The sequence below is a fragment of the Trachemys scripta genome, chromosome 9 (assembly GCF_013100865.1).
Source record: "Trachemys scripta elegans isolate TJP31775 chromosome 9, CAS_Tse_1.0, whole genome shotgun sequence".
In the NCBI taxonomy this organism is placed as follows: domain Eukaryota; kingdom Metazoa; phylum Chordata; order Testudines; family Emydidae; genus Trachemys; species Trachemys scripta.
This window is the reverse complement of record NC_048306.1, coordinates 1,870,496-1,883,187: the sequence shown is the minus strand read 5'-3', so window position 1 is coordinate 1,883,187 and position 12,692 is coordinate 1,870,496. Positions and strand designations below refer to the sequence as shown.

Genomic DNA, 12,692 nt, shown 5'->3' with positions numbered 1-12,692 from the left:
TTTTGTTTCGGGGGTGGAAAAAGTCTGAAAACAATCTGAAAAAATCTAAACCTTTTTTCCCAACACTTTCAAAAAGAAACATTTTGATTTTTCAATTTGAAATGACTTTTTGTTTTGAAATTTTCTTACATTTCTTACAAAATTAAAAATGTTTAAAAAGGCTTGAGAATGAAAAGAAACATTTTGATCCAAAACAAATTTTACTCTTTGGTTTGCTGAAAATATTTGTTTCAAGTTGACCTGAATTTAGTTTATTTAACAGACAGTGAACTGAAAAATCAGTTCCTCTCTCTGCGTTCTACTCACTAGCTCTGTAGCCCTGTTTGCCCGGCCGTAATATGGGGAGAATGAGCTCTCTCTCCCCACCGGGGGTGTCATGAGGATGAAATCATTAAAGCGTGTGAGATAATCAGGATTTGAGTTGTGGGAGAGACACATCAGGATATAGGTTGTGTAATAGAGTAGGGGGCTGTAACGGGTTTTGTATACCATTTTACACATCACCTATGAATTTAGCTCCTTTTAGCTATCATTATATTTGAAGGCAATTTAGAATGTTTCTACCTAGGAAGTTTGCATGTGACTGGGATTGACTGATCTCTTTAGTATTAACAACACTTCTGATTGTTATGCTGCTGGCTTGGGAACAGCCGTAATGACTCCAGAGTAAGGCTGGCCAACATTTTTCATTTGAAAGTCTTTTTCTGATGAAAAACAGCCTTTTTAAAATAGAAAATTGACGGTGAATGCTCTTTCTTTCTATTCAACTTTTCCATCTTGTGACCAGCTCTACTCACCAGGGCTCTCTTCCAGCTCTAATTTCTGCGATTGCAAGCAATTGTGTTATTTTTAGAGGGCACAAATAAGCTTGCTGCTGGTCTGCAATATGTAACCTCATGAGACAAAGCTGGTTTGACAAAAAGGATATCTTAAGTCCTGGAACATTTACCATTGAAGCCAAAGCTCTAGGTATTATGGACTGTATTATGCCATAGGTTTTTAAGCCAAATACTCTCACAAATGCACAGCCATTGATTTTAATGTGGAATTCTGCTTAAAAATCTCTCAGGCACAGTATGGGTCCATGATAGACCCTTACTTAAGAAGGGAGCAATCATTAACAATTTCTATAGTAGAAGAACACGGGACCCCACTGTCGCTTCCTCCCAGGAGGCAGGCAATGCCGTGACTCCTCCCGCTCAGACCCCAAATGTACACAAGAGAAGGCAAAGCCTCTGGCAGAGGGTGGATGTTCCCTTGGTGTGTGGACATCTTTGCGCCCAGGTTCACAACAGCAAGCTAACGCAAACCCGGGTGCAGTTAGTGACAAGATGGAGATTTGCCACAAGCTTTTGCACAGTGACAGATGATGTGCTGAGGCGGCAATATCCTGGACGAACCTTACTGAATTAAATGACTGTATCATTGTGGGCCAGGCATTGTGCAGAATTCCCTGCCAGGGATTAAGAACAGTGGAGGGTGATTAGGCAAATTCACTTGGGTTGCAATATCGTCCAAGCAGTACCATCACCTGGAGAGGCTCCCATGGGCTGGGTCAGACTGGATTCTCCAGTGACCAACCGACAAAGAAAGGACTTAGGTTAAATAACCTTGTGCGGGAGGGATAGCTCAGTGGTTTGAGCATTGGCCTGCTAAACCCAGGGTTGAGAGTTCAATCCTTGAGGGGGCCACTTAGGGATCAGGGCAAAATCAGTACTTGGTCCTGCTAGTGAAGGCAGGGGGCTGGACTCGATGACTTTTCAAGGTCCCTTCCAGTGCTAAGAGATAGAATATCTCCATTAATTAATTAAAAAAAACCCCTCACGCCGGGCCTTTGTTCTGATCCAGCAAATGGACAGGTTCCAATCTTTGCTGGGAAGAGTTGGAATGACTCATTCTTGTTCTGAGCCAAAGGGGTTACGACCTGGCAAATGCAGGAAAACCTCACGGGGAGGGGGTTGAAGGACTGCTTAGAGCCCTTACTGGTGTTGGGTGTCATCTGGTAAGCTCATTATCATGCCCATAGGTTCTTTTATTGTTTTTCCTGTAATGCTTTTACCTTAGGAATAGATGCTTGCTTAGAAAGAGGTGTGTGGTGATTTCACCATGGCAATGACACTGTTTCTGGTCTCGGAGGAGGAAAGTAACGCAGTCCTGATGTTGCTGGGGAATTCACAGTGTAGGCAGGGCGCTCGGCAGTCTGAAAATATCCTGGTCAGGAGGGAGAGAGAGACGCATGTCTCCACCCAAGAGAGGTGTCGGCTGGAGAGCCAGAAGCCTAAATATGGGTGCCCCGGCTGGACCATGGAGGGAAATACAAGTCCAGTTGCCCTGAACTGTGATGCTGATCAATGCCATTTACCTACAATAACCTCTCAAAAGACTTGCCATGCATTAAAGAGCTTTAAGTACCAAACCCCATGTTTCAGGGGGAGAATCTAATTCACATTGACATTCGGAATGAAGTATAATGGCCCACATCTGTCTTCAGCGCAGCCCACATCATGCAGCTGGTTGTCAGGACAACAGTGGACACTGGGTACGGTCTCAAGAGAAGCCGCTGAAGTTCAACCAGTACTGAAAGGAACAATGATTTCCCCAGTGGAAGGTCTGATCCTGTCTCTCTCCTTTTCAGTCAAACCTTCTCCGCCTGAGAAGCTGTCGGTTTCCATTTCTGCCTATGAGGATGTTCACGTGGAATGGAGCCCTCCTGCTGGGGGTGCGCCCCCGCACTGCCTGGACTACGAGGTGCAGCTGACAGAACACGATGGCAACGCTGATGCTCCCTGGACGGTATGCGCCGCACACGGTTGTTGATAACCAGCTTTCTTACACAGGGTTCTAGTTTAAGATGAGCAAGAAGGTTGCTCATCCTGATGTCTGTTCCACCTCCTCGCCGTCAGGATGGGATGGGTGGGCCGGAAGCTGAAGCCGGCAAGGAACAGCCCTGCACTGAATGGTGGGAAGGCTCATTAGCTGCCACCAGTTTGTAAAAGCCGGTGAGGAGTGAGGTTTTATGGGTGCATTGGGGCAAAGTTTGACCCGCTGAAGAGAGAGACTGGCCTAGAGCCTGCTCCAGACGTGCAGTGGTGTAACAGAGGGCAGGATCTGCCCTCGACAGATGGAATATAAGGTGACCTAGAAAAAGATCCAATCTTGTGCCTTCTGGATTGGATTGTAAGATCTGCGAGGGGCAGAGATGTGGCTGGCAGGTTCGCCATCGTGCCTGTGCATGGATGTAAAAGCATGTCAGTCCTTCCCCCAGCTGAGCTTAGTGCCCCAGGACTCTGGCTTCACTTCGGCTGACTAGCCCCGACACCAGTACTCGAATGGGTGGGAGGCAGGGGGAGCAGGCTGTCGTGCCTGGCTCCCTCGGCTTCCACGGGTGAAGGGGGCAGAACTGCCTGCACCACGCTCTTCGCAGTGCTTGAATGGGTGGTGGGGATGCTATTGCAAGCAACCTCCCTGCTTGGTGTCTGAACGAGCAGCAGAGGGCAGAGATTGTTATGCCAGACCCTACTTCTTATTGCCAGCTCTTGGAGAGAAGAGAACAAAGGCTTTAAAAAGGGAACAGACGTGTGTTTTGGGGAGGATTCTAGGGGCAACTGTACCATCAGATGTTCATTTCTTTCTGGGTGAAGCCTGGTTTTATAGCTACGGCCCCTAATTAGGATTTAGGAGATCTGGGTTCGAATCTAGTGTTTACCCAGACTCCACGTGTTACCGCAAGCAAGTCGCTTCATCTCTCTGGGGCTCAGTTTTCCATTTGTAAAATGGGGATAACAGTACTTCCTTTCTCCCAGCTCCTCTGGCCAGTCTGTATAGACTGGAGTCTCTTCAGGGCATGGTGCTGTGCACTGCCCCTGGCAAAAAAGGGGCCCTGGCTTCTCCTGAGGCCCCAGGAGATACTTGAACAACTTTCCAATTCAAGCATCCAAAATATTCAATGTGTCAATCCTGCAGCCTGCCCTCGGCAAAGCTTTCCGTAGAATTCACGGGAGTTTCGCCTGAGCAAGCACTTAGGATTTGGCCCAAGGCAAGTGTAATTTTAATTTCTTCAAAGGAGTGACTGTCGCGCTGATGTGCAGAGCTTTTCCTCCTGCCTGTTCCGTTACAATGTGGGCTCCAAATTTGCTAGAATGAATCCCTGTAATGCTATGTTTACTGGCAAATTATAATCCGCCAGTCAGGTAACTTTACGAAGGGCTCCACAAATTAGCAAGACTAAACTGTGGGCGTAGCTCACATGCAGGTACAACTGGTTTAGACTGTTGGTTAGTTTGTTCATTTTACTCAGGCTAGGTCTGTAGAAAGCCATCACTAAATGCATGTAAAATAAACAAAGCCGGCCTCCTGGGGGGGTTAACCAGCCCCCGCAGGAGCAGTCACTATATTGACAGAAGACGCTCTCCCCTTGGCACTATCTAGCCCGGGGGTTATGTCAGTGTAACTGCGTAGCTCCGGGGTGTGGAGAGACACAGATCTACTGATGTCAGTTTCTAGTGTAGAGACCTGGTCTAAATCCTGTAGCACATAATCAATCAACCTTCTTTATTCTGCATGTTCGCTTCTTTCTCAGGCTGCCTCAACCCAAGTGGAAACCGCCTTTACCTTCTCCCAGGCCAATCGCAGCCGCGTCTCATGTGTCCGTGTACGAGGGAAAACAAACATGTTCTGCGCCGACAAGGGCTTTTGGAGTGAATGGACGCGGGAGTGTTTCTACGGTAGGAGACAGTAAAAGAAACTAGTGAGGTTTGGGCCCCCTTTATCGGTCTGTCTTGGGACTGAGAACTGGGGATCTGGCCCAGAGATAGTTTTGCATCTTCAAAGCACAATGCAGACATGGGCTATTTAACCTTCACCAAACACCCCCCACCCCTCCGTTTTACAGGCAGGAAACTGCTTCTTGGTGGCCACGCAGTGCTCTGCTGGCCACAGAACTGAAACAGTTTGCTGGGCAGGGGCTAATTTTGCAGAGCTGACTGCAGGGAGTTCGGCACCCCAGTACGCCATGCAGCCCGGTTCCATGAGAACACTTTCCAAGTCTCTGTGGGGCAGGATTTGGGGACTAGGGCCAGAGGAGGTGCTGTGCTGTCCGTGGGTCCGTTGGCCATTGTTTATTCTGAATACAGGACCATGCAGCCTCAGGAAGCAGTGGACTGTGGAGAACCACATCCTGGGGGCTCACCAGGGAGACCCTACTTGACCTTGGCGTGGAAGGCGAGGGTTTAGCTGCCAGAGGGGATTTCTGGTTGCTGAAATGGGGCTGGGGATTTGGGGAGAAGAGGGCTCTAGGAGGATGAGCCCTTCTCTGAGAAGCAAAGGGGCAGCACGTGGATACAGCCCCCCTTGCTACGAAGCAGATGTGTATAGGCAACCCAATAGCAAATCACTTCCCAGACTGGGTCGCAGCCATGGCATTTCTGGATCTGGTCACCCCAGGACAGCACCAGTCATGAGATTAGCGAGTAAACCCACTTATAAATGCGTGACACACCTCTTCTGGGAAGCAGCATGTGGGGATCTTGGTTTAATTAGCGGTGAGAGCAGCAGTCTGAATGAATGCAGGGATAGTGGAACGCTCCAACAGCAAGTACAGCAGGGTGGTGAGTCTTTGGCCAGACTCGGCTGGAGGGAATATCTGGCTCTAAGCTCATGTAGTGGGGGGCTCAGGGTTACACCCCATTCCCTGGAATGTGTGTCTCATCCCATATACTCAGACTGCTGCTGTCTGCACACTGGCTGCTAGCAGGCTGTGGTGAAAGCTCAAGATGCTGGTGTTTTCCCAGCCCATATGGTGTGACCCTCGGGGGTGGGGGTCGTAACGGGGATCACCCGAGTTGCGCCCACAGGGAGAGGTGAAGAAGTCAGTAAAATCGTATTGTTGCTCGGAACCTGCCCAGCCTTCTGCTCCGGCCTCAGACCCAGCCCCGGCTCTCAGCTCTGGGCGCTGAGGGAGCTGAGCTGCGAGACTTAACAGTCGCTGGGAGGGGGAGAAGGAGACCAGCATCCCTCACCGAAACCACCCCCATTGGGTCTTCCCATGAACTAAATCCCAGCAGCCTTTGCACCCATGAAGGATTGTGAGATGAGGAGGAAGGCATGGTGGTTTTTGGGGGGGGGGGTGAGGAGGTTACACATTAATACATTCAAGCCACACTGGGTTATCCTAGGATGCAGGTGACCAATCGTATAGTTTCTGTGACCTGGCTACATGAGTGTCATGGTTACAGTGGGCCTTTCTGGACTGAATTTAAAATCAGTTTCATGAGGTTAGTTGTTTTGAGTCCTCATTATAAAAAGCTGCTAAGTGCCCTGTACAGCACATGATTGGAGAGGCTTCCTGTGTATTCTTGGGCGGGTCACGTAACCCCTCTAGGCCTCACGTTCTCATCTGTGAAATGGGGATGCCAGTAATTTCTGTCTCCCCTCTGTCCGCTGGGGCTATTCAGATCGGAAATGTTTTGCGGGAGGCACTTCCTTTCCTTGGCAATTGGAAAAGCTAAAACAAGAATTGTGAAAACGTTAATTCCCTTCATAAAAACACATTATCACCCCAGTGCCACTACACCGCTGCAAATAGCACCCCAGACTCTCACCAGCATGCATGAGATCAGAACTGGGACCACTGCCTCAAGGTTTGTGAAAGATGGTTCCCTCTTGAAGCGAGTGGGTGATAAAATCTCAGTTCAGCAAAGAGCAGCAATGGTGGACAAAATACAGTCCACAGCTGGCATAATGTGGCTAAACCTAAAATATTTGCAAGGATTAATGGACGTGTGCAGCATGTTAAATCTAATAATAAACTAGCCCATATGATGGGAAAATGGGATTTTGTACTTGGCGCCCGTCTTTTTACAGTGTAATGTAATTACTACCAAATGGAGAAATTCCTTTAATGCTTTGTGGTTTGTCTTCACAGTGTCCAGAAAAGATGAAAAGCAGCTGTTCATCCTCATTGCAGTCGTCTTAAGTTTTTTGACTGTCATCATCATATTTATATTAGCTGCACAGCGCAAGAAAAGGTAAATGCTAAGGCAACTTGTACGCGACATGCTTCTGTCTAGCGTTTCAGACGGTGCAGTTAGAAATGAAATGAAGTAAAGTACAACTGATATAATGTCATATTCTATCGCCATTGACAGTGACCTGAGAGCAGAACCTGAGCCAGAGACTGGCATTAAACAATGTTTGTTTCACATGCTAGCAATGAATATTACGTTTAATACAATATCAACAGTTACTGTTAACCAACACCGCTATTGTGCATAAACGTATAGCTCTCCTTATCACACAAATGTCGAAATAAGAGTGACAGTTTTTGTGTCGGCTTCATGCTATACAACATATTAGAAAGGCCCAGGGAGTGAGCGGTACATCTTCCTCCTAACTGTCTAGGTCAAATTCAGGTGATGTAAGTTACACTTCTGATCAGATTTTTCTGTTACCCCAGTGTAATTCTCAACTGTTTCCATTCGTTCCAATGGAGTTACTCCCAACTTACACCAGTGTAACTAATGCCAGCATCTGTACCCAAAGCCATGGGGGCAGATCTTCAACCCCAGGGTAAATTTGTCCAAGCCGTAGTGGAACTATGTCAGTTCACGTGGAGATGCTGCCCCACTCTTTTTATGCCAATATCGCTTAACATGCATTGTTGAGTAGACATTTTCCCATATGAATGATTGCACAGAGGGAAGCAGGTCTGGTAAATTAATTACCCACATCCTAGTTACTTAATGAAATGTTCTTTGGGTCAGAGGTATCCCTTAGGATCTATATCAGGCAAATTACCCTTGAACCCGATGTTCAGAATCACTCTTTCTCTGTGACCACATAATCTCAAAGCACGTGGATAGTCTGTTGTTGTTTTTACTGATGCAGGTGTCAATGCAGAGGAAGAGTTAGCTATAGAAATATTGTCACTCTAATAAGAGTTGAATTGAAGCCTATTAAATAGATCAATTATTTGGATGTCCTGGATTTTATATATACCTACACGTTGATATTTCTGTTTTTTATTTGCCTTTTTATATTTTTAAGAACAAATGGAGAGAAAAATATATCACCTACATCGCTATATTTGGACTAATTCCTGAACAAAATGATTTCCAGAGATGCCCTGTGAGATGTCAGTGGAACTTACTGCTGCATTATGCACATGTTATTGATGTCCATAATAAAGACCCATGCCAAGTTCAGGTTCCTGACATTCTTGGCAAATTACACGCTCCAGTGGGATGCTAACGCTGCAAATGGGCTTGTTGTGCAGCTTGTGTCCAATAGATCATCCCAAGAACAGACATGAAACCTGAACTTCTTACGAGGCTTTTCTACTTCCCCACCCACACTTACTATGCTTCTATAGTCCAACAACACGAAGGTCAGAGAAGTTTATTGACTGATGCTGGAATAATTTTTTCTGATAAAATAACGGGGCAAAAAAGGAGGCAGTGGAGACTGTGATGAATAATAACGACAGGTCTGCTGTGTGTGTTTATAAGAATGGGTGGAAACACTGTTAACATGATGGAAACTCAGTGGAAGATCGAGATTATACCCACCAGCCTAGGAAAGGTTGCTAGATACTATCATCCACAGTCAACTGAGCACCATACGGTATATTTCCCTGCCGGCTCCTCGCTACCTTCTTTCAGTCCACTGTTAGTTTTTAAACAGGGAAAATTATTTAACTGCATTTATTTAATCATGTCATCTTCCAAGCCACAGTTATTTGTGAAAGAGGAGACCTTGAAATGTTTTTTTGCAGGAAATGGCTGTGCTTACAAATACAGTGCATGGCAGATGGATCATTGGAGGAACAAATCCCAAGGATACGCTGTCAAGTGCTGGAAGGGGATGTCCTGCAGGACTTGGACACGGAAAACACGGCTTTACAAAGCACCCAGAGGTGCCTAGATCTGAAAGACCCTTATGCCCAGCAGAGGAAATGTCTGACCAGCTTTAAACAAAGCCTGTGGAGTAAAAAGAGCCCAGTGCTGATCATGGACAAATCACATTGCACCGATGCTCCTGGAGCTTGCTTTAGGCGTATTCTCACTTTCCACAACTCTCTCAGTGAACATGTGTCCTGGGAGGAGGGTTCAGAAGAAGGAGGGAATTCTCAGTGACTAGCTGATGCTTGGAAAAGTGAATTTCAAATCACCACAAACCTGAGTCCAACAGCTGCCTTCATCTGATCAGAAAATCGTAACGTCCTATGGGCAAAGGGCTGAACCTGCACCCTCACCTGGGGCATGGAAACTGTGTGTGGGTGGGGCTCAGAGATGGATGTGCAGCTGGGGGACGAAAGATGTTTTGAGTATGATTGGGCCTTTGTAACGCCGTGATTGGGCCTCACTTACTAACAGAGAAGGGAGCAGTCCTGGACTTGACAATATAGCACAAGCACAGAAAAGGTGAACACAGGCGCAAGGCATGGGATGGAATCAGAAATAACTAAACGCTGGCCCTGAGCTGAGACTCTCAGTACCAATCCACCATGTCCCTTCACGCAGAAGTGTTTGGCTCATGGATGTTTCTAAAATACACTGGCAAAGGGAGCAGTCCATATGAATGCTGTCGGGAATGTTTGTTTAAAAGCACACTGGCTCATTCTTTCTTTACTCTGATTTTCAAACGGCACACATGCACTGGGGCATACTAAAAAAGTGCGTCCAACTGCCTGATGGATGTGTGCGTCCGTGCACAGTTACTGCATGTCAGTCAGGTGTGTGTGCAGGCAAGGGTCCCATGGGGTGCATAACCAATGACTTGCACTGCAATGCAATTAAATGTACATGCAAAAAAAAATGTAAATTAGGTGCAGGATTGCACGGGCAAATGGGAAATGTTTCATTTTCAATATGACATTTTGAGACAAATGACCAACTGCCACAACAAACAAACGTTGAGCCAGGCCAACTTCCCCCCCTTGTTTCAGGAGCATCCTGAAGCATCTTACCCCAGCTGATACACCACCTCGTCTCAGGTAGCTGCAGCCCCCTCAGGACTCAGTGCCTCATTAGCGTTCACAATTAGGAAAGTGGCGAGCTCTGTAAATAAAATAGCAGGCGTGCCAGAGAGCGCCTGCCTGCTGCAGGTGTGCAAAGCTGCTGCTGTCTGAGAAGCAGGTCAGCCTGGCCAGGGACTCCCCAAATGAAAGGGTCTTGCACGGAGACAAATGGCTCACGCCAGCGAGAGGCTGCTGGCGAGCTGCCCGGTGCTCTGTGCAGCTGAAGGGAGGTCACTGACCAGTTGTGTGCTGGGGGACAGATTATGGTGGTTTGCGGTGTCAGCATGTAAGTTGCTGCTGTCTGTGGGCTGGGGAGATGCAGGGGCCAATTTCTTTTAGCGACCCAGCATAAGTGGCTGGTATCGGATGACCTGCCTGGGCTTTCGTGCAGGTGTGGTGTGTGCTTGTGATCCCCTCATCACTCCCCCACACAGCTGGCAATAAGCCATTCCGAGCCGCTACAGTGGCTGGTTTGGTTAACCCAAAATAGCCCACAGGCAGCTATTATCTTGGTGCTCCGTCCTGTGAGTAATACTACACGCTAAACTAGGGGCCACAGTCAGGGCCGGCTCCAGGGTTTTGGCCGCCCCAAGCAGCCAAAAAAAAAAAGATAGCCGCGATCGCGATCTGCGGCGGCAATTCGGCGGAAGGTCCTTCACTCCCAGCCGGAGAGAGGGACCATCCGCCGAATTGCCGCCAAATCGCTGGACCTGCTGCCCCTCTCTGCAGTACCCACCCCAAGCACCTGCTTGCCAAGCTAGTGTCTGGAACCGGCCCCGGCCACAGTCCACACAGCTGTGGTACTTGAGTGTGGCAACATATTCTCCCGTAGTCACCCAGCCTCGTCAGTGGCTGGCCTGCATGTTTTGGATAGTAATAAACATATTCACGCTGACTCAGCCCCAGGCCACGCAGATTCTTCCGAGACCTAGTGAGTAAGACATACATGGGATTATTTAAGTCTTGGGGAGGAAAAATGTATTCGAAGCATTTGGTAATTTTTATAATGGGCAGAAAAAAAGGCTGGGAATTACCACGGTCACACGAATGTTGATGTGACGTCCCAACACCTGTAGAAGTTGGAGAGGGAAGAAGAAATTAACCGAAAGCACAGCTTGACTTCTGTGACAGTCACAAAAGAAATGACACTAATTAAACGTCGCTGCCACCTCGGTTACCTCACTCAGGCAAGTGTTACTGCAAAGTTTATTTTTTTTAAATGCTTATAAAACAGGCTAAGAAACTATGGAACTGGGGGACAGGGGTGAGGTGTGTTGGCTGCTTGGCCCAGTGGTTCAAGAAACATAACAGGACTTTGAGGCTCATTTCAAGTCCACGGCATCTGTCAGGTTGCTTAATGCCCATGTTGTACCAGGGTCTGTTCATTTACCTTGGACCATATTTATTTTTGATACTTGTATTAGTGCTTATTTCCTAAATTAATAAACTTTCTTGCCACAAAACTCAGTGGCCAAACACCTCCAAACTTTATTGTTATTCCAGTAGGGGGGGAAAAGCCCAGAATTTATTCCAAATGCACAAGTTGTCTTTACCCTGGTGATTAAAAGGTATTCTTTTCAGATGTGCACTTCTACCCCAAGTCCCTCACAAACTCTAACAAACCCAAAGAGGGGGGAAAGGCCTGGTCTGGCGTAGTTCTGCAGACATGCACCAACAGTTGCTGAAGGCCTGAGTGAAAAGAAAAACTCAAACGAACTCCGGGCGTCTCTGCTGGTGTAAAGGTGCCGCGTGCCATTGGCTCTGATTTGATCGGCAGCAGGGGCGGATCTGGGCCACTCGCCCTAGCACTTGGAGGGGGTAAAGCCTCCAGCCAGGTAGGCCTTGTCCAGTGGGGTACAGGGAGAAAAACTGAGCATAGGAAAAAATCTCCGGAGAGAGGAAAAACCCCCACCCCCGTGTGCAGCTGGGACCAATGGAAAGCACCATTGCTGGGAATGGAGGAAGCACTGAAACATAGCAGGTAGTGCTCACTCCTGCCTTGCAAGGGGAAGGGCTCTGCCCTCCTCCGTGACGCTATTCTAGAAAAATGCTGCCGGTTCAGGGCAGGCCCGCCAGGCAGCTGGTGTGACACTTTGTTCCTGCTCCATGACGGGGACCAAAAGCTATAAACATATCTTGCTTTTATCCTGCACACTCTCACTATGAGCCCGCGGCCTGATCATTTTTTGCCAGAGAAAGGGCAGGGAGCAAGTCTCATCAGGCCGCCTCCAAAATCCAAGGATGCCCTGCAGTGCTAGCAATCAGGTCACCAGCTATGGCTGTCAGACAGCCAAGTTTGAAAAGTTTGGCTGTAACGTCCATGACTTTTTTTTTTAATAAACTGGACTTGAATTCAGTCTGGGCCTTTACTTGTCTTTATAACAGCAACTCTGACAAACACAGAGAGCCATTTGCCCATTGCCCTCTGGCTTACAACAGCCAGACAGCGCCGTAAAACTCAGCAGCAATCAGGCTGCAGGTATAATCCTGGTGCACAAACCTGGCTGCAGGCGCAAACTGCCAGTTTTCAGAGTCTTAGATCCTGTTTGCCTGTGAAGGCAGGAAGACGGCGCGCATCGCCAGCCGGCAGCGCGGCCAGTCCCTGAGAAAGACACTGCGCCGCTCTCGCGCTGCAAGAGCCCAGGTGCTGAATACCCTGTTCGCCATCCTCCAAGGG

At 47.9% G+C, this 12,692-nt stretch overlaps 1 protein-coding gene across 1 annotated transcript in view; it reads left to right on the top strand.

Moving 5' to 3' along the window:
• Positions 1–12,371, top strand: part of IL13RA2 (interleukin 13 receptor subunit alpha 2) — a 29,834-nt gene extending 17,463 nt beyond the window's left edge. Inside the window, exons 7-10 of the mRNA XM_034781131.1 lie at positions 2,636–2,793; positions 4,580–4,724; positions 6,923–7,025; positions 8,044–12,371. Coding sequence (XP_034637022.1) covers positions 2,636–2,793; positions 4,580–4,724; positions 6,923–7,025; positions 8,044–8,092 — 455 coding nt within the window. The 3' untranslated portion in view covers positions 8,093–12,371. The remainder of the gene's footprint in view (positions 1–2,635; positions 2,794–4,579; positions 4,725–6,922; positions 7,026–8,043) is intronic.
• The last annotated feature ends 321 nt before the right edge of the window (positions 12,372–12,692 follow it).